Here is a 23266-nt window from a genome sequence, read left to right on the forward strand (position 1 = left end):
AAACACTGTGATTGACGACGAGTCCTCCTTTTTCATGGATGGCCGTGTCTGCAGTCACAATGTCCGCCGGTACACACCTCATCATGATCCACCTGCATTCATTTATGAAAGGAATATGCAAGCCAAGAGAAAGTGTCTGTGTGGTGCGGTCCATCAACTCATCATGAGGGAGAGATTGCATCAGCTCTTCCAAGACAGAGTCGTCACCTTGAATCATCCCATTTAATGGCCTCCGTGGAGTCCTGACCTCACCCCTGGTTACTTCTTTCTCTGGGGCTTCCTCAAGGGAAAAGTCTTTGTCAGTCCTCGTGACCTTGGGGATCTCAGAGCCAGAATCATTGAAGCGGTGGACGCTCTCCGACAGGACAGAGGAATGATTTGCCGCACAGTGAGAACCATGAGGTCAAGGGCGCAGACATGCCTTGAAATAAGAGATGGCGGTCATGTCGCATGAACTTGAACTCTCATTGACAAGCTTAATCAGTTTATTTTTGCATTATGATTATGAAATGATAACAAGCATAATCAAACTCAATTCATTTCAAATGATTTCTCTCTTTTTTTTGTCCAGACATAATTTATGCTTGATTTGTGAATGGTTTGAAAAATTCTTAGTGCAATCTTGTAGTTGGCTTGATTTTATTAAATCTGTTATGTTTGCAGTTTTCCTATAGGTATCTGATCCCAAACACGTTTCTTTGTTTTTCCTTTGCTGTCTTATCTGTGATTTGGACAAGTCTCTGTCTGTGTGATGTTATGAGGCCTAAAGGCTTTGGAAATCCTGTGCTTATAGCAAACATCCTCTTTATCTATTCGGAGAGATCAAGTAAATAAGGGATGGTTGTTATGTATGATTATGCACTATTGGCTTTCCATAGTGTTGTTGCCATGACTACGGCCCCAAATAAAAGATGGCTACAACTAGCTGACATGTGCGTGTCTGTTGTCAAGTGTCACCTAGTAAGAACACAACAAAACTAGCGACGAAGATGAGATTTTTATATTATACAATATGGGTACTTAGCTTGTGCTCTTACAGTGAGTAGACATGTATCACAGTGCTTCACAGAAATATAATATCCACCTTACACTTTGGAGGTAGGAGAAAAAGAATACAACACACAAAGAAAAAAAAGAAAATGTACATAATTAATCAATCGGTTATTGAAAAGGAAAGTCTTCAACGATTTTTGGAACACTGACAGAGATGGTGATTCCCTGATATTTTTAGGGAGCTTATTCCACAGGTGTGGGGCTGCTGCTGAGAAGGATCTGTCTCCTGTCCAAGAGTCCTATGGACAGATAGATGGGTTAGGTCTTGGCCTGATCGCATTCCTTGTCTTTCAGATTGGTGATGTGAGATTAGTTTCTGGAGGTAAGATGGAGCACAATTCTGAAGACATTTGTACGTGATTGACAAGATTTTGTACCTAATTCGCTCTTACACTGGGAGCCAGTGTAATTGCCGAAGAAGAGGAGAGGCATGGTCATGCTTCTTGGCCAGAAAAACTAGCTTTGAAGCTTGGTTTTGAGCACGTTGAAGGCGCTGGACATTACTTGAAGAAGTACCAGATAGCATGGAGTTTGCATAGTCTATTCTTGAGGTAATGAGAGCTCTCAAAGCATGTTCACAAGTTTTCTGTTAAAGGAAGGGCCTGATGCGTGCAATATTTAAGAGATGGAAATGAAGCGAACCGCTTAGAAAAGAAACATGGTTATTCAATTTCAGGAAGGAGTCAATTTTGACACCAAGGCTTCTAACCAAACTTGATGGATGTGACGGTCAGGGTGACATCGGATATCAAGGGATGGAACCACAGATTAGCGACAGCAAGGAATTCTGTTTTGTCACTGTTCAGTTTCAACAGATTATTCTCCATCCACAGCTGTAGATCCTTGACACACGCAGATAATGTGGTGAGAGCAAGAAATTGCCCGACTCTCCTTCAGTTCTGCAGAGGTGTATAGTTGCTCGTTATCAGCATAGATATGGGGCTGTATGCCCTCCTGGTGTTTGATGATGTCAGCCATGGGTTGAGTATATAGACTGAAAAGAAGCTGCGGTAGGGGAGGTAAGAGGTGAACCAAGATTTTCACACTCATGGAGATGCCAAAGTGGCTTGTTAAACGAGCTAGCAGAATATCATGGTCAACACAGTCAAATGCAGCAGACAGGTCTACAAAGACGAAGGTAACGAGTTTGTCCAGTGCTCTGAAGATGGCATCTTGTACCTTCAACAGAACAGTCTCAGTACCATGCCAACGTCGGATAGCTGACTGGTTCTCAACATAGAGATCATTTGTATCCAGGTAGTTCAAACTTGAGACAAAGCAGCTTTCTCAATTATCTTCTAAAGAAATGAAAGATTGGAGACTGGTCTGTAGTTTTTTAAGATATTGCATGTTGAGGTTAGGTTTCTTGATCAGTGGAGTCACCACAGCTTCCTTCAAAAATGATGGGAAGACACCGCTGCTGAGTGATGTGTCAGCAATTGATGCAATGTACAGGAGAAAAGTGTTGATGGTCTCCTTCAGCAGCCACGTCGGTATTGGATCTAGCAAACATGACTTGTTAGGTACAGAGTGGATTAATTTGTACACCTCTGGTGTTTGCATCCTTCTCCAGCGCCTTTTGAGTTTTCGCTGTGAACATCTCACTTGGTGAATTTCATTCGTATACCAAGGAGGATGACGGCAAAAATGATGAACACTCTTGGTGGAAGGACAATGTTGGTTGAGCACATCCAGAGTGGTACTGTTGTAGAATGCAACCTGATCATCAACATCACCGTCGAAAGGAAAGTCATGAAAGGCTTCTCTGATGTCAGTGATAAAGGAACCGTTGTCCAAGTTTCAAAAGTTTCTGCAATGTGATGTTGCAGCATGTTGCTTAGATTTAGCTGCATCAATAGTTCAGCTAATGATAAAATGATCTGAGTAGAGTTTATCCCCAGCTCGACAGCCAACCACAGGTGAGTCATCCAGCCGGGGGATTACAAGGTCAAGAGTGTGACCTAATTTGTGTGTTGCAGTAGTGACATGCTGCTGCAGACCTGCATGCTTCCTCAATGATTTCCAAGAAACATGCAACATCGGGCTTACTAGGGGTATCTACGTGCATGTTAAAATCACCCATGATGAGAAGCTTCCAGGAATGCGTAGTCAGCTTACAAACAAGTTCCTTGAACTCCTGAAGAAACTCCTGTGTCTTAAATCCATTCCTCAAGGAGGGTGGAGGTCTGTAGATGACAACATAACATATTGACCGTGAGGGATTGGTAACAGCAGCTAGTTCAAAGGTGTCGTGAGGAGACAAGACGTTGATACTTGCAGTGGACAAGTTCAATGCAGTTTTGTATATGACTGCTATCCCACCATGAGGGTCATTCCCACCACGGACCACATTCAAGAATGTATAACCCGCTGGTATGCACTCATCAATGACAACCAGATCAACACTATGCAACCAGGTCTCCGTAATGAACATGACATCCACATTGTTATCAATAACATGTTCAAGCAGGAGGTTAATCTTGTTTCTCACAGAATTGCAGTTCCATAATGTTACTCAGATTTCTGCTTTTGTCATTACCTACCGTACCTCATAGTGCCAAACCCATCAGTGATATTTGATGCCGAGTATACACAAATCTGTCTCTGCTTTCGCCTTCCACCAAGCTTGCCATGATGCTTCCTGCATCTTCTCTGATGATCAGCACTCTGTTTTGATTTCAAGAACAGATTAACAGGTGCCTGCATGAGTATGTCAACCTCTCTGCTATTAGGATTCAGGTGTAGAAGAAAATCTCTATCATAGACAAGTTGTGTACCATCCTGTGCAGTATCAGCCATTTTGAATCCAGTGTCCAATTCTGAAGAAGGCAACATCAAGGCCAAGGCAGTTAGAACAATGAGAACAATGCTGGTGGTAGCGCCTGTCTCCATTGTTATCTTAGGACATGAAAGGGCAACTTAGACATGTGTCCTTTGTTGCCGTGGCTGACCTAACTTGAATGAGTCATGCTTGTAGACAAGCAGCAATGACCACCATGAGCAGCACCGAACACAAAGTGGCTCATGCACAGAAACTCAAGGCCAGCTGAGGCAAAGATATGGTATTCTTCAAGCACACACACCAGGGGCTGAAAATGTCCAGAAATTGTCCAGTTGGTTCCTGAAGGAAACCTCTTTTACTATTGTTAGCAAACTTCAAATGAAATGTCCAGAGCATTCAGGAGGATATTGGAGAGCAGATGAAGAGGTTCACCTGCTAGGTGCGCCACCTTTCCCCTTGTTGCAAATTTGGGACAAAACCGATTATTTTTACCACCGTTTAGCTCCATCTACGACGGCAGTGAAGACTGGGATTGTTACGTTGAATGTTTCAAACTTTACCTGTTGGTGAATGGACTCTCGGTGTCTATTGAGCCATCACAGAGCGCAAGCGACAGAGAAAAGCAGGACCTAGCAAAACAGGTCATTGCTATGTTCTTACATTCAATTGGACCAAAGTATTACAGTCTCGTGAGAGATTTAGTCGTGCCAGCCACCCTGCAAACGAAGTTTTACAATGAACTTAAGACAGTTCTACAAAGGCATTTGAAGTTGACACCAATGGTCTTTGCAGAAAGATGAAAGGTTATTCATCACGATCAAGCATCGGACGAGTCTACCAGTGATTATGTGGTCCAGCTCAAACATTTGAGTGTGAATTGCCAACATGGGGAAAAACTGAATGAACAACTTCGGGACAGATTTATCAGCGGCATAAACAATGAATCTACTTTGCTGAAGTTGATGGAAAAAGCAACGAAAAACCCCAGATTTTCGTTCTGAGAGGCAGTAGACTACGCACTGCAGAGAGAAACAGCAGTGGGAGAGGCCCGTGCTATGCGGAATCAGAGTTCGCGGAGTGGCATGGCAGATTACAGCGGCGCTAGACCAACTACCAGGACCGGTACCAGCATGAACGCAGTCTACGGCAAGTTGCAAGGTTCTGCGGGCAGCGGGAGGAAGGAACAACATGAGTGCTATTGCTGTGGGAGGAACCATGCACCTGGGGCCCGTTGCATAAAAGTTACAATTATGGTAACTTTGCCATCCAATGGTAACTACCATGGCAACAATACTCAACAGCCAATCAAAATCAAGAATTCGATGGAAGTTATCATTGGATGGCAAAGTAACCATAATTGTAACTTTTATGCAACGGGCCCCTGATCAGTGTTGGTTTAAAAGAAGACTATACTGACATTTTCTAATTGTCTGATAATTCTTATCTACATTTTTTGATGCTTACTACTGGAAAGAGAGGATTCTAAAACCCAGGATAAGCCTGTAATGATTTTTTGAAAAAAATGAAAACGAGCAAGCTATGGAACGATCCACACAATTTGGCGTACGTCACAGGTGCAAAACTCCGACTTTAGCAAAACGAACTACACATGTCAATTTACTGATGAAATCTCACACGAAGTACCATACTGCAAAAGCTGTTATTTAGTAAAATTGCAATATGGGGCTGAAATAAACATGTTAAACAATATTTATTAATTTTTAAAAGCAATCTCTTCAAAAGCTTTTTATTTTAAGATAAAACTTGTGGGGAAAATTCCAGATATGCAAAATGAAATTGGCATCGTTATCCAAACGTGCTGCCCATAGAAAACCGTGTGTAAGTAACGTAATACATGATCATGGTTCGACAGTTCAAACCTAGTTCAAACTATCTAACGTAGCAAAATCCAAATAGACTCTCTTCAATGGCACGCAAGATTTACGCCTAGTTAGATGAAAACGGCGCCCATTACACATAGACTCTGATAGACTAGAACTAGGACTACTGAGCAGTCAAGGAGTAGATTCTATGTGGCAGTCCAAGTTTTGATGAGTACACTCACTCGCCGTCGACAGCTGTATGTGCACAGCACTAATAAGGCACAGCGTAAGGTTATAGTATACATACCCCTGCTGCCAGAACTTGAAGAAAGTCCAGACGAAAGTCCAGACTCCAAGGTCTAGATCTAGACCCTTGTCCTGCAGGCACTGTTGTTCCTGTGCTGAATTTTGTAGGTAAGGTATCTGCTTTATGGATTTCCAATGTTTTTGTAGTCAAGATAAATCTCTTGGTGGTCTTATTTACACCAAGGACTAACGTTAGATCTAACAGTTTGTTTTAGTAGGCCTACTAGGACCCATATCTCGGAAGAGTGGCCTGACCACGTAGTAGATACTAACAGTGCCGCCGCTTCGCGATCCCAGCGCTGGTGTAGGTAGAGACTCTAGTGCTTGCGTACTTCCGTATCCATGTAGATATCTCAAAATTCACCTTACCAATTATTGCACCAAAATCACAGGAAATACTTTCTGACTCATATCCAATTGCTCACGTTAATTGGAACCAAATCGCATGTCGGGAAGCGTAAGTGTAGATGTCGACTTTGCTGTCGTCGCTAAAAATAATCTGCTCTACGACTAAACATGAGTGATCGCTGCGTAGGCCCTACCTGCCTGCGCACGCACAGACTGAAGCTAGCCATCTAATATCATGAGACAAAACTTTCAAGTAATTGGGAGCAAAAAATCAATTTACGAATTATTTGTGGTAAGTTGAATGAAAAATATAGTTCCTAAATCATACCAGTCGCCACAATCATTACACTTTTGAGTTTAGTTCCCGCGTAAATTCCCCGTTCGCACAGTACTAGTCGGCTAACTTCAGTTCTAGATAGTGCAGTATAGGTCGCATTCGCAAAGATCTCTTGCGAAGAGTGAGTTTGTTTTGAGTGACGAATTGAAAGTCGGTGTCGATATTGATACTTCCCGATCACCAATTTCGTTCAAATATAAGAGAGTACTTTGACATATGCTTAGAAGTGTATCCTGTAATTTTGGTGCGATTTGGTTCAGTGAAATTTGAGATATCTACATGGATAGGACAGTACACAAGCGCCGCCTGCTAGCTAAATTGGGCCTAAGCGTCGTCTGCTACTCGGTACGAAAAAACACACGCCTATGCAAGCGCTTGTAATCAGTATGTTAGTTTGCACCTGCAACGTCACGACATTTAGGCTCGTTAGCTCATTAGCATAAATAGCACCAATAAAAGGTCATTTTGAATTTGAAATTGCGGACTAAATTGCGATGAAATCCTGCTTTTACTTGCACAGCTTGGTCTTTTGGAATTAGAAGAACAACATATCAAAAAATAAAATACCGGTACAATCCCCTTTTAAATCAGCCACTTGTAGATACTGTCTGAAGAAAGGACACATTGAAAGGAAGTGCTGGAGTAAGACAAAACAAATGAAAAACCAGAACAAAGAACACACAGACTCTAGATCCAAGACTAGGACAGAAAAAGAAAGATGGTATTCATAATGTGAAGGAAAGTAATAAATACCAGTACCAGTACAATGATATGTCTCACACTATGTTCAAGTTGAGGACAGAGACTGAGAGTAGTTTTAAGTCTAGGACTAGGTCCAGTTCTAGGTCTGAGAGTAGTGCTATTTTGGCCCCCATTGAGATTGAAGGTAAACTAACATAAATGGAGGTCAATATAGGGTCAAGTGTAATCATGATACCATTGTCATACCATACTATGAAAAGCATTTGTCCCACTTGAAAATGGACCAAATCGAGAGGTTGTTTGTGAGTTTCACAGGAGAGACAGTTGAGATTGTTGGTAAGGTCCAAGTCCAGGTCAGATATGGAATGTACCAAGGTAGACTTAGCCCTGTATGTACTGGACTGTTTGGAGTACATGTTGCTAGGTTGTGATTGGTTAGGAGTAATACCACTAAACTGGAAGTTGCTAGTCCAGGCAAGTCTTGGTACTAGTTCCTTAGACCAGAAAGCGGACATGCGTAGGCTAAGTGATCAATTAGTCCAGAAACACATGAAGCTCTTTGATGGACAGCTACGTAAATTGTCCCGTGCAAAGGCTGGCATAGTAAGGGTGAAAGATGATGCTACTACACCAGTCAGGACTAAGCTCTACGAAGTCCTATATGCACTAAAGGCAGGGGTAGAACAGGAACTGGACCGATTTCGTAAGTGTGGTGTACTTACACCAATAGAACACAGTGAATGGAGCATAGTACCTCTCCCTAAAAAGAAATGGTACAGTTAGGCTGTGTGACAATTACAAGTGCACCGTATCATCCGAGTACAAATGGACAAGCAGAGCGTTTTGTCCAGACACTCAAACAGTCCATGCATGCCTCAAGATCTGATGTAGGATTTGCACAAGCGAAGCTAGATAGATTCTTGCTGGCCTATCGCAGTGCAGCACATAGTGTCACAGGAGAATCACTTGCTTCACTCTTCATGAAAAGGCAGTTGCGCATGAGACTAGATAACTTGCGTCCGAACATTGAGCGTCAATATGCTGAACAGCTGCATAGCCAAGCATCTCTCAGAGATGAGCGCAGCCATCAAAATGCGCGAGTTCGCAGTAGGACAATCTCGCTAGGGACTACACAGGCAAGTGTAAATGGATCCCGGGAGTAGTTGTTGAGAAAGAAGGTCCTCTCATGTACAAGGTACAAGTACAAACAGGAATTTGGAGAAGGCATGTAGATCAAATGCTTCCTAGACTAGAGACAGAAGTAAACTACCAAGACCAGAGTCAGTTAGGGGAAGAGTTGACCCTAAACGAAACCCAGACAATTCCAGACCCAGCAGGTCTGTCCTAGAGGACACATTTGTCTTGCCTAGGTCTGAACATCCCTTGGGTTCCCAAAACACACAAGTTAGAGTACCGTATCTGAAACCCTACACATCAAGAAGACAATGTAGATACCGGTACTCAGAGTAAACCTGCTGTACAAGGAGCTGAAGAAGAACAGTCTCCTACACAAGAGTTGAGGAGGTCTCAGAGGAAGAGAAAACCACCAGATAGATTCTCTTTCTGAATAGACCTTATGCATATGACGTCACATGGTCTTAGCAACTGAAGGGCGTCCTCCCTCAGACGGCAAGCGAAGCGTTGCTAGAGCGTGCTTTTATATTCGTGCATTTACACACAGCATCGGTGTTTCTTTTACTGTCTTTTCTATTGCATCTACTTCACAGCCCTAGATCGGCAAATTTAAACTTGTATAGCAAAATCAACAGTATTCAGGTATGCATTGCATTACTCACCAAATAATGATATATCTAACATTTGGTAGAATTTTCATGAAAAAAGATGCAACTACCAGCCATCGTAACAGCTCTTCAACATATGAATCCATTAGCCAATCACATGCGAGATAGATTTCTGTGTGTTTTTTATTAAAGCACGTACCTCGCATGTGATTGGCTAACGGATTCAAAATGGCGACTTACAGCTAGCGAACGGTGATGTTGCGATATGGATACAAATTTCTGCCATATAACCTAGGAATACTCTAGTTATAGTGGTACTGTGAGTATTTCGATTGCACAATGTGAGAAAGTTACCCCAAATATTGCTGCATAATGTGTCATGTCATGTCAAACTTGTTTGAATGTAAAAAAGCTGTCTGAAATTTGGTTTACCGTAACGTTTGATCTGTGCGCAACCGCTGGCAGCACATCCTACAGGAGCCAGCATCATTGCCTTCGGTCTGTATAGGTCAACTCCACTACATATTTTGACATAGTAGCCACTCTGTCCCTTTTTTTTTTTTCCTCTTTGATTGAGCAAATAGATGCTCCAGCAGGTATATCGGGGCGAAAAAGAGGTTGGGTCTAAAATGTAAAATACCGAACAGTTGTAGAGACGAACAACGAAACGTAAAGACCGCACTGCCACTGGCCTGGGGACTGGCAGCGAGTGAGGCGATTGCCGGTAACGCGCATAAGAAAAGCATATAGCTAGCTGCACACATGCGTTTTCAAGGACTTCGCTTGCCCTCTAAGATGGCGTCGCTATTGGTTGTCAAGCGAGTGATGACGTCAGTGCGTAAGGTCTATAGATGCGTAGAGGAGTTGACAAGAAGAATGATATTAAATCACATCCCAGTGATTAAGGTGTTAATTTTGGTGTTTATATCATCCTGATGACTGTTTTTCGATGGTCAAAGAAAATGTGTTAGCTGGATATGAAGTGATATGGTTGTTGAGACTTGTAGTTACAGGTGCATGCATTATCAGCAACCAAACATATTACATACTTTGTTTATGTATGTAAAATAGATAACAGCGGAATTATGAATATATTCGAACAGGTATTCTGTGTCAGTTAAATGAATTATATATTCATTACTGGAGATATTGAACTGGTAACATATTGCACATCCACCCACCTCAAAGTTTTGTACTTTAGAAGTGATTACAAATTTAAATCAAACTGAGAATTGAGCTTATACTGTGACATTACTCATAAGGAAACTAGAATGATTCCACTTGCTGGTTGCTCAATATCGATATATACAGTTTTGTGATAATCAGGATCATTTCATACAGAGGAAAAGATTTCAAATTTGGAGAAATAACACAGACAGCACATGGAAGTGTAAGTTCAAGTATTTTATTTTGTACATTGCAAAATATTATAATGTGAGATTTATGCATACATATGCTGAAAAAAAGACAGAATTTAATTACTATGCAAAGGATACTTTTTCACATTTTGTTCAACAAAAACAGGAAAGGAATAGTGTTGCTTAAGTTAAAAGTGACATTTTGTTATGATCAACAGATTGGGCTACATTTGTAAGTAAGAGACAATTATTTTTATGTGATGTTATTTTCTAATAACAGGGTACTTCGAATGTATACAACATTGTATTGTGGAAACCCACACATGTCAAAAGGTATTTTTTGGATTGGCAGGGGGAGAGTTGTTATGTATGATTATGCACTATTGGCTTTCCATAGTGTTGTTACCATCACTACGGCCCCAAATAAAAGATGGCTACAACTAACTGGACGTGTCGGTGTCTGTTGTCAAGTGTCACCTAGTAAGAACACAACAATGATGATGGTGGTCTTTCAGTACAAGTTGATTTTCTAATTGTTTATGCGGATGGTCTTGCTGCAATATACGTGACCGGCAACAATGGTTTCAGGCAAAAGTCAGGAATGTTGAACATTTATTTTTACATTGAATCTCATTGCCCATTTTCCTAAGCTTTGCATTGATATAAAACACTTGCATTCTCTGGCACTGTAAGTGGAGCGTATGGAGCCGAAGTACATGATATATTTCACTCTGGTTTGTTTACCAACACGTCTTTCAAGATGACGGATATGATAATTGCAAGCTTGATGGTGTACCTGTGTATGGTGCATGCTTTACACAATAGCATCCGCACGCCATGCCCGTGTGGACACGTAATGGGATCAGGTGGCGAATCCATATCCACATCTTTACAAATCATGTTTTGATTATGGTTGATTTGTCTTTTCAACAATGGGGACCCTTTCGAAGGCAGAAAAATTGGTAGAGCTGGCCACGTTTCCTGTTGTTTTGTTTTGTTTTGTTTTGTTTGTTTTATTTTATTTTTCAAGCCGTGCATGTGCAGTGGTGTTTACTATATTAAAACAAGCAATTAAAACAAGCAAACATGACTAGTCAGTTTAGTGCAATCTTGACTTGTAGTATTTGAATAGGCCTATTGGGCATTTATGACCGCTTCTGACAATTTGCTCTTGCAACTTTTGCCTGAAATTGTTGTTGCGGGTCACATATGCTTCCACATCCAGAAATACAAGCTTCTTGTCTTTACATTTCTCTGTTATATGTGACATGTTTTGGTCCAGAGAGATTGTGTGGCTGATGTAAAGTCTTGCATATATACAGATACACAACTATGGGAGAAATGGGTGAATCCATAGCACAGTCATAATTCTGTTTGTAGTGTTGGTCTTTGAAGGAAAGTATAGTATTCAGACACATTATTAATGCCTCCACAATCTGATCTACACTTATAGTGAAGTGCAATCCTTCAATTTACTATCATTGTCAAGCTGCCACCTGACTACTTGTGCTGCTTTAGCTTACAGAATTAATGGAATAGAGCACTAAGGTTATAGGAAACAATCATCTCATCTTTCTCTAGACTGAGCTCCATGATTTTATTAACAAAATTTGTGTATTCTTGACATGATATTGTGAATTACCCACAAATGGGCTGAGAATACATGCAACATATTTTGCCAGATCCAAAGAGTCTATGCTGCCCACGATTGGATGTACCAGGGTGGGTTCTGATTTGTGTAGACCATAGAAAGTTGGTACTGATGATTCTGTAGGTGTAGTGAGAAATTGTTTCTGTTCATCCAATTTTCCCCCGTATGTTTTTGTAACTTGTTCACCAGGGACACAACCGATTTCCTGTATCCGCTGATGGGATTTTAGCCAATTTTCTTTGTCTTTTCATCCTTTCATTTGCCCTCATAATTTTTGCTGTCATGTAGACCATAACACATCTCCCCTTGTCTCCAGGAACAATAACATACATTGTAACAGTGTCTTTGTCATAAGCCAAATCATCCAGTGCGTGTTGGTGTTTCAAGATGTTTGGTTTTGACAGTTTCATCTGACTGAGCAGGCAACTGATGTCATGCCATATTTACTCTGCCTCAGCATGCCTGATGTTATCCTATCTGACCACTGACTCTGTATAGCTGTGATCAACTCCAAGACTCGCAATTGTAGGGTGTTACAACAAAAATTCTCCTTTCACATATAAATGTAAACATTTCATTGCTTGCGGTCGGGTCTCTTTACACTGGCCATATGCTACGTGCAAATGAATGAGGTGATCTTACGCACCCACATGCAACGCGTAGAGTTTAGGCGGGGTCACACTTTCAGTGTTCACTAGTGCACTTCCAGTAATTTGTAGGCCTAGTTACTGTGCATTAGACAAAAGCAGAGCATATGTGCCATAATCGCATCTAATTTTTCCCTTTTTATCATGACTAAACTATTGTCTATTCACCAAAGAAATGCATTTTCAGAGCTTGCTATTTCTTTTACCAGCACTAAACAATTGCTGAGAAAAACTATAAAAAAAACAAAATGTCGCTATGGCGACTGATATGCCTCCGCCATAATGCATGGTTCTCCTAATAGGTCTGTTGTACAATATCTCGACAATATGTGATGACAGTTTCACATAAGTGGCAAAATATTAAAATGACAGATTTGTCACAAATGTGCTGAATGCTCACTTTCCTTGAACTAGATTTTAATTGGATGAATGGCTAAATTGTCTAAGAGTGCAGGTATTTGGGGATTTGAGGATTTTTACTTGACTTTTGACCCTCTTATACGTTTATGCATTCAGTAATTTTCAAAGTATGGAGAAAAAGTGTAATTTCACTATTAAATGGTAGAATATTAGCATTTAAACCTGGCCTTTGAACCTTGAGCTTTGACCCTTGACCTTATGACCCTAAAGTTCCCAAGAGAATCACTATCAGGTAGAACATGCATAGATACATGTATGTATTAAGTTTTATGATGGTACCTTGAGTCACTTTCGAGATGGAGAAAGAAGTGAAAGTTCGCACTTTCACTTGATCTTTGACCTTTTGACCTTTGACCTTTTGGCAAGAAACTTCCCACAGAATCTCTATTGTGTAATACATGTATACAGGTGTATATCAAGTTTCAAGAAAAATCCTGCAGGCATTGCATACATATGAGGAAAGTATATAGTGACATTTTGAGGAGTTGACCTTGACCTCTGATCCCTGACCTCTGAACCATGACCCCCAACTTCCCTAGATAATCACTGCCAATGGTCAGTGCATGCATATATACTGGTACTAAGTTCAATGGAGATACCTTGAACCATTTGCGAGATTTGGAGAAAAACATGAAATTTCAATATTTTTACTTGACCTTACACCTTTAACCTATTGAACTCATGACCTGAAACTCTGGAGAATCTCTATTTGGTAGTACATGTATGTAGCCTACATGCACTAGGTTTTAAGAAAATACCTTCAGGCATTACATGGATATGGGGGAAATAGTGAAGTTTGGAGCATTTGCTGATAGACCTTTGACCTCGAGCGTGTGCACCTAAAAATTGATAGGCACAACTTTGCTCACTCATACATATACATGCCAAGTTTCATTAGGATACCTCAAACAGTTTTTTAGTTATCCGGTACACTGTCCACAAAATGATCACGGACGGACCGATGGACAGACAGACGGAGGACGGACGGACAGACAACCCGAAAACATATTGGCCCAAATTCATGAAGGTGGTACAATTGAAACCATGGTTTAAACCATGGTTTCAATTTGTGTGGAGCGCCAAGTGTCGCATGGCCTCCACATTTCATCGAAAAAAAACGAAATGTTCCTTTCGTTAGCAAAATGATCATTTCGTTGACGAAATGTTAACACGTTACGAAATGATCATTTCGTCAATGAAATGACTGATTTCATTATGAAATAGGCCATGCGACACTTGGCGCTACATATAAATTGTCCGTGGTTTAAACCATGCATGGTTTCAATTGTACCACCTTCGTGAATTCAGGCCAATGCCTCCAGGACCACTTGGTGGTGGAGGCATTTTAAAAAAGAACTATGATATAGTTTTGAGATACAGATAGTACTCTCTTTTTTATACCCCCGCCAAACGAAGTTTGAAGGGGGTATATAGGAATCGGCGGGCGGTCGGGCGGTCGGGCGGTCGGTCCGTTGCAAATCTTGCATCGCGAACTACTTCCTCAGTTTTCAACCGATTACCATAAAACTTGGCACAGATGTGTGCCTTGGGTTGTAGATGTGCAAGACGTATTTTTTGACAGTACCCAAAAGTACCTTGGCGTTGCCATGGTAACGGCATATTATGGGCAAAAATGGGTACAAATCTTGCGTCGCGAACTCCTCCCACAGTTTTTGATCAATTTTTATGAAATTAGGTACAGATGTTCATCTGAATATGTTAATGTGCAAGACACATATTTCCGCAGTGGCAAAAAGTGCGTTGCCATGGTAACGGCATGTTATTGGTAAAATATAGGGCAAAATGCTTCATGGCAAAACTGCTTCATCAGTGTTCTTCCAATTCTCATGGAATTCATATTGAATGTTTGTCTTAGGATATAGGTCAGCATGACACATTTCTTGACAGTGACAAAAAGTATGTTGCCATGGTAACAGCTCACATATTATGAGCCAAAATGATGGAAAATTTTGTGTTGCAAACTACTTCCTCAGTTTTTGCCCAATTTCCATGAAACTTGGTACAGATGTGTGCCTTTGGTTGTAGATGTGCAAGACGCATTTTTCGACAGTACCCGAAAGTACGTTGCCATGGTAACGGCATATTAATGGCAGAAGATCAAGGAAAGATCTTGCGGATTTAACTACTTCCTCAGTTTTTTGACCAAAGCTTATGAAATGTTGTTTTGACTAAAGCTTATGAAATGTTGTTTGGCGGGGGTATAACCAGTCGCTGTAGCAACATTTTTTCATGTGTGATCAAATAGAGCTTGCGCATGCACAGCAGTTTCAACATATTGTTATGGAAATTAGATAGCACAGCCGCAGTTTGAGATTTTATAACTAATTTGCGATGAGAGAATTTAGGCACACCATTAACTCTGTAACCCCTAAGCCCCTGAACATAATTTATGTTTACTTGTCTTAGCCCATGACACTGTACTGCATGGTTAATGTGAATGATACGTGTATGTGAGTCCATATAAAAGGAAAATTAGAACAGGCTACATGCCAGTTAGCCTGTTGGCCTCAGCAGATCAACCCATATGCTGCTCCGTGTCATGATACGAGTGTGCTAGGGGACTGTCTGAACCTACAGGTACATACATTCCAGGCCCCCATTTCATAAAAAGTTGATATGATAGCAACTCTTGCTGGAATGGTAATTATCATGACAACAACAAGAATCCAGCCTCCTGATTGGCTGTTGCTATGGGAAGTTGCCATTCCAGCAAGAGTTGCCATCCTAAAAACTTTTATGAAATGGGGCCCAGAAGTAATGTATGATATTGGTAAAATTAGAACATTTTTGAATGGGTTTGTTCATGTGTGCTTGACAGTCAGACAAGTCTATGAAGACTGATCATTTATCAAGGCCACTGTACTTGCTTCCATGCAGAGCATTTGACATGTCATAGAACCTGCATATGAAGACCACCTGCCCATGCAGACTGCATGCTTTTTCTGTCTCCCTTTGCTGTCCACGCAGGGTATGGTAGAGCCTGGAGACAAAGTTAGTGCCACCCTTCGAAGGGAGTTTAGTGAGGAGGCCCTGGGAACTCTCAATAAGTCCGTGGAGGAGCAAGCCAATATCAGGGAGTGTGTGGACAAGCTCTTTATGGAAGGCATAGAGGTACATATTTCATCTTTCCGAGACAGAATCGTGCAGGTACCTTGTTTTTCTGACACGTGTACCTGGAAAGTTCTTAACTCTCATGTAAGGGGCCTGTGAATAACTTCTATAGGCAATGATTATATTGCCCGTAAACTTCATATGCCCTTTTAATTTGTATTGTGTTTAGGTTTTTTAGAATTTAACTTTGGTCCTGCTTTTAAGTCTAGAGTTAAATAAGATTGCATAATATGAGTTTGATGAAATCTTGAATGAGATAGTTATATTTGAAAATGTTAATGTATAGGCAAAAGAATATTAGTAGTTAAGTGGTACATGTAGTTACTGGCTTCACTTTCAATATGAAGTAAGCATTGTCAAGTCAGAGCCTAGTCATTTGAGGGGTGAACTTAAGTAGACCTTTCCTTTTGATCTCGAGAGGTGTGCTGCTATAATTTTCTTTACTGTTAGATTGTGAAGAACATCCAGGTGGAAATTAAGATTCTTATATAGCTTTGCAAACAAATTCAGCATTAATGTTTTACTGTGTTTGTTTTGTTGTTGTTTTTGCAGGTATATAAAGGATATGTTGATGACCCTCGCAATACAGACAATGCTTGGATGGAAACAGTTGCCATGAACTTTCATGATGAAGATGGTGCAGCATTTGGCTCCTTCAATCTTGAGGTCTGTAGGGGCAATGTGTTATTCATTGAAACTATGTATGGGTGAGAATTTTTTAACGATGTACAATTGCTAATTTTCACACCTTATGGCACTCTTTCCCTCAGAACACCCCAGGATGATCTTAGAAACCAATTTCTTTTATGTCATATGAAAGTCTGCTAAATTTCCTCCCAAAAAATGTGTGGGTTGGTATACTTTTGACTATATCTTGTATCTGACAAGGACTTAAAACGTCAAAATACGGTAAAAATGGTACATTCACAATAATTCATGTTATTCAAACCAATGATGTAACTTTTTTAAAGATACGTGACATCTATTATCTGGGTGTGTTCTTGATCTGGCACATCTTGGGTATGTACCATAAAAAAAAAGAAGTCTATGATCATGTATATAATTACAGAGAACAATTGAAATATCAAAGTCCTAAACAGACAAACATGCGTGATACTTTGGTCTCTATCACTACTGCAAATTCTACTTTGTTGTCCCAACAGTAATGTGTACTAAAATTTGATGTTCAGCCTAATGAACATATCCTGCAAAATAATATAGGTCTGCTTGCTGTACATGGGATGTAACAGTCTTTTATGCAAGATTATACTCAGTTTACTTCACGGAGGTGCTACCGCTTTTTACTAATAAAGATCATAGCCCACCAAAGGTTATTGCTGATATTGTTGTCAGTCGTAATCAACCAAGATCTAGCCACATGGTCATATGTATGTTTTGAGTATTTTCATGAAAACAATCACTGTATCAAAATGTTCAGCCGATTTCAACAGTTCAGGTACCATAATGTTTTCATTCAAACTTACTTAAGATTAGATTAAAAGTGTTCCATTTAAATATATTTGTTTAAACCTTATTGTCCGATTAACAAGGAGATGAATTTAACTTGACAGCTAGAAATTCTCTCTGTGAATAGAGACTGCTATATCAATGTGGATTGCTGCAACTTTTATTTTGGGATATTTGCATATGAATTGCTATGATGCTTACATTCTCTATTCAATTTCAACAAAGGAGAGTTCAAATTGTTTGGAATCAAATTTTCTTTCAAATTCTGTAAAAAGTTGTCTGATACAAGACACAATATTTGAACTATGATCAAAAGACAAAGTGGTTAGTTACATTTTGTGAGGTGTGTACGTTTTCCATGAAGTATGGAATTAGCGTATATTGAGAAAAAAAAAGTAAAACAATATGACTTCACTTTGTCAAAAGTATTCTAAATTCTCATCCTGTGCAACTATACAATCCACAAAAGCGGTAAGCATCATGTCACCTTTACATTTCACACTTCTGTAATTTGTCGTCATTATCAAACAGATCATCATAATCAATGTCTGGCTCCTTCTCCTCTTCATCCTCCTCCATCTCCTCAGTAGTATTCTGAAGCAAGTCAATGAGGGAAGTGGGAAGGATAGGGCCACTTGCCCACACTGGCTACATAATACCATCCTCTGTCTTATGCCACCCTTGTCCAGGATCAAAGGGTTAGGGCACCAAAAGATTGGGGGGTCAGCTTGCTTGAAGATGGCAAGGCATTGGGTGGTTCACACATTGAATGTGTGGGACAAGGTTGTCTCTGCAAGGTGGGAGCATGGAGAAATCAACCATGGATTTGGTCATTAAATGCTCGCCCTCTCTCACCATCTGCCTTAGCATGATGCTGCGGATGACATTAATAGACTTCTCCCGGGTCTGGTCATACATTTGGCATGTGAATGCCTCAATGTCATCTGTCACCTCTGGCTCCACAGACCACTCATCACCAAGTTTTCTGAAGTGAAAAAAAAAAAATGGCACATTATAAAGTCATGTTTTAACATTTTAGCAGTGTTTATTATAATATGATACTGAGCAATTTACTAGATTTTGGTAAAATACTGCTGAAATTATAATATCAGACTACCTTCACCTAAATGTCGTGTGGTACATGGGGTGGCTTTGTAGCTTCTTCAGGGGTCCAACTTTGCAACTACCCTTGAACGCACTTGTTACATCTTCCCTAGTGAACATATACATACAGTCCAAGATTGTGGTACAGTAGTCAGCTCTCTTCGATTCTGTATGCCAGTTCACTGACATTCACAATCTGGCAATGCTTGAAAGTCCGTTTATCAAGGAAGATAGTGAGGGCGATAGAGTAAGCGTGGTGCAAGAGGATCAAGAAAATGTCTGTGTCTAGCGTCCTCACCACAGCTGCCTCGTACCCAAGCTTAGTGGTATACTTGAGGTAGAGCAAAACCCTGGTGTCCGTCTCCTCCTGGTTAGACAGCAGCTCATGGATAGTGCATATCATTTCCTGGAATACATCATTGTGTGACCAAAAAGAATGTAACAGGAATCACTTGAACTTCAGAGAACGTGATTTCTGTTACATTCTTTTTGTTCACACGTTTCGTTAATGAAATGGTCATTTTGTCAACGAAATGACTGATTTCATAACGAAATAGGCCATGCGACACTTGGTGCACCATACGCCATTGTCCATGGTTTAAACCATGGTTTCATTTGTACCATCTTTGTGAATTCGGGCCTTTGGGTTACAAAAAAAAGTAAGTTTAAAAAATGTGTTCGGAGGGTGCATGGAGACCCCCCCCCCCCTTCCTACCAGACTAATAGGCCTGTATATACATATACAAAATGCCTTTTCTCACTTGGTTTTCCTAGCCCTGTACTATCCTTAACCCTGGACTATCCTAGTTAACCTCTGGTCTATCCTTAGCCCCTTTTCTAACTTGCCTTTTTACTGCCATACTATTGACGCAACGAGGGCTAAGGGAAATTGATGCTGTTTTCACTTGCAGCCCAGACTACTGAAGCCTAGAAAATATGAGAAGTGTCTTGTGCATGCAAATGTCGAAGTTTATTTTGAGTGATATGAGCAAAAGGATGATAGTCCGAAAACAGAAGAAGTACAAGTAGCTTGTTACATATGGTGAGTGTACTAGCTGTGTGGTAAAGAAATGTAGAATAACCCACTGTCAGATGTTAATGAGCACACATAGGCCTAAAAATGTGCGGTTAGAGGAACAATGTACGATTGTATGCCGTTGCATATCCATTTTTTATCACTCTTTCAATATCGCAAAGATCTCTTCAGACACCTACCCCAATTTTGTTTTAATATCCAGTCTATGAATAATTATTTCCATCAAAGCAGTCTACTGCTTCCACTTCTAATGACCGTACACACCCAAATGGTTTTGTTACAAAATGCGGAAATCCGATTGTAATTTTTTATTTACAGCGCCTCACCATGCTTACCCATCCTAATTTTACAATTGCTATTCGTTACCCTCAATGGGAATAGCCACCGGTATATATTTTACATTTTTCCCTTTAAGCCCCTGCGTTCCAAAGAAGGAAACCTCGCCAGGAGCCTATATAAGCAGTCTTTCCGCTGCCTCCTTCCTCTTTCGTTACCGTGCATTCGTTAAGAAAACACCAGTAGAATGTAAACTCTCATAAATCTCAATGCATGGCTACAAAATAAAAACACGGCCACGGCTTTTCCACTTACGAAAGATGTCGGACAAACACAAAGTGTCGGCGAAGGTAAAACCGCACTCCAAAGTAACCTCGACAAATGAAAAGTTGAGGGAGAGAAATGAAGCACAGAAAACACTACTACAAACCCCTCGGCAGAGGGAAAGCTGCGGGAGAGGAACAATGCTGTGCAGCCGCCGAAGGGCAAATAGCACGAGTGTGCGGGTGAGCCTGCACCTTCTATTCCCCCTGCTACTGGCGGCCTAGAGAGGGATTCTCCCCATACCACAGCCAGTGTGGCATCCCAAGCTTCTCGCGCGACCAAAGGGAAGAAAAGAAAACTACCCACTGGTCAAAAGAATGAAGGGACTCCTGCAAAAATGCCGACTTCCGGCATAAGTACCCTTCCCAATCCGGAGGAGGCAGGTGAGTGGCTAATGAAAGCTCTACAAAATATCATCCTTAAAGGCATGCTTTCCCGTAATTACCGCCACCGTAGCAGGTAAGGAAGTGGGCCCGTCATGCTCCACGGGAGCGGCATCTAGTTTTCCCGACCCAGACCCACTAGACCAAACCCCCGAGAAAGATTACAGTGCAAGCCAGGTAAGTCCCTCTCGATCTCACACCCATACAAACTACTACACACAGTCACGCTTTTGTGCCGCTCGTGAACAAAGCCCTAGTCTAGAGCGAGAGAGGGACAGGGAAGTAGAGATAGCTATAGTCGGTGAGTCCGACTCGGACCTGGATCTCTAGCTGCTCCAAAAACTGGAGAGACTGTTCCATAAGCTTGCTCTCCAAATCCGTGAATAGCGACAATACAGCGCGCTACACCTATGAGATGAGAGATCGCGCCTCGCAAAATGCACTAGCTGATTCCGAAAGCGATCCTATTAAAGCCCAAACAAAGTTCTGGTAAGCCTGCAAAAGTTGTCAAATTTTGCTCCAAAATGTGAACGTATGCCTAGGAAATGTGCGGAATAATGCTGTAATAACAAGATATTCGATGGGTAACGACGAAAATGGGAAATATCAACCAAAAACGTTCAGTCTCAGAACTTACCCGAACGGGGTCAGGCTAGACTCGGACTCGGGGATAACTCGGCTTCGCTTTGACGGCGGGATGAGTAAGAATGGTTGTCCCTCTGATTGTACAGTGTTGTCCTATGGGAGCGGCCTGTATAAACTAGCGCTTCGTGTTCTGGCTACTCGCAGTAATGGTCCGAGTTGTTACAACGCGCGCATCAAAAACCTCTTTTGCGCGCATGCAAAATTAGTGTGCGCCTATCAAGCACCTCTAAAACAATCAAAGGCGCTTGATAAACAACAACAAAAAGTCGAAAGACCGCGCGTCTCAGCAACTGAGGACCGCGCGCTGTCATTTTTGTTTTGTTTTGTACAGGATTACTAGTACGTTAGCACGCACTTTCCTGTCCATTCAGTTAGGCCTCATTTGGTATTATGCAGTGGCCAGTAGAATGTGGTGATCACTTACTGCGTGTGAATTGTCTGAAGTAGGGTCGAATTTTTCCCGAGACCGAGTTAGTCTGGAGCCTTCTGGAATAAAAGTCGGTTTTCCTACTATTATTATTTTTCTCAAAATACTCCAAACCGACTCATCATTCCGGCAAACCGCGTCAGACAGGTAAGTTTCTTAGTGGACTCTTTCGATATATTGCAAGCAAAAATGAAATAGTGCTAGACGGGTTCTCAAGCACTTACCGAAACTTAGTTTTCACCACGCACCGTCTGCTCCACAATGCATACTGGTGCTGCGCTCAATAGCAGAGATGATACAGCTTCAGCAGCATATCTGTTGACCAAATACTGCCCTCAGCTGCCAACGAACAGCTCCACAGACGAAAGAAACTGAAAAGTTGATTTTTCGCATACACTCCACACTCGGAGGTCCACAAAACGCGAAGAAAAGCGCAGTCAAGATGGACGCTCCGTGTAAAGATTGCTTCAAAAAGCTAGGCCAACAACGTGCACAGATGAAAATATGCTGGAAAGAGGTGAATTAAAACTTCCAAATCGCGCAAGATGACTACAAAAAGTATCTCACTACTCCGTCAGTCCCAGACGTAGCTTTTCACGTTGGCGACGCGAGCGTGAAAGAGCAGGGAAATCCGAACAGCCTGTGATTGTGCAACTTCCGAAATAGCAAATGGCATTTGTCAGCCATCGATGCCTCAGTTAGAGCCTCAATGCAACTTGCTGTATAACAAGGCTATCTCACTACTGCCTTCCTAGAAGCAGAAAAACTTGACATCGAAGAGCATGACAAAGAAAAAATCGGGGACATGCTATCAAAGGTGGCAGACATCCAATATGAACAGGTGACACATACTGCTCTCCTTTGTACATGACTGTGATGGGAAAAGGTGATAGAGGGCTTGCAACTAGACAGAGATGCAGCAAAAGCCCTCATGAAAGTCCAGACTGAAGGAAAGGACCTGTTCAGTGGTAAGTTCCAATCCATTCTCGACAGGAACATCAGTGCTAGCACTACAGCTGATAAGACGATCTACAAGCTGTGTAGACCGACATACAAGCCTAGGTCCGGGGCCTTTAGTGGTAGACAACAGGCCCACTTTCTGAGCCAGGACATAGCCCAAGCCTACCACTGTAAGTATCAGTGTGATTTCCCATACATGGGCAGACAGAATAGACCTACTACTAGCACTAGTAGACCACAAGACTATTTTCGTGATCAAAGGGCTAACCCATGGCAAGGACGCAAGGAACACGAGACCCTAGACCACAATTCTGACTATCTAGATCTAGACCTGCTCCAAATC

At 41.3% G+C, this 23266-nt stretch overlaps 1 protein-coding gene and 1 pseudogene across 1 annotated transcript in view; both read left to right on the plus strand.

Moving 5' to 3' along the window:
- The window catches only part of LOC139721313 (transient receptor potential cation channel subfamily M member-like 2), a 433859-nt gene that overhangs the window by 394328 nt on the left and 16265 nt on the right, over positions 1-23266 (plus strand). The window contains exons 32-33 of the mRNA XM_071632667.1: positions 16158-16301; positions 16854-16967. Coding sequence (XP_071488768.1) covers positions 16158-16301; positions 16854-16967 — 258 coding nt within the window. The remainder of the gene's footprint in view (positions 1-16157; positions 16302-16853; positions 16968-23266) is intronic.
- LOC139720475 (uncharacterized) lies at positions 2689-12320 on the plus strand (annotated as a pseudogene).

The sequence above is a fragment of the Diadema antillarum genome, unplaced genomic scaffold (genome assembly GCF_040938485.1).
Source record: "Diadema antillarum isolate AM-2024a unplaced genomic scaffold, OU_Dant_1.0 scf00000001, whole genome shotgun sequence".
Lineage (NCBI taxonomy): Eukaryota > Metazoa > Echinodermata > Echinoidea > Diadematoida > Diadematidae > Diadema > Diadema antillarum.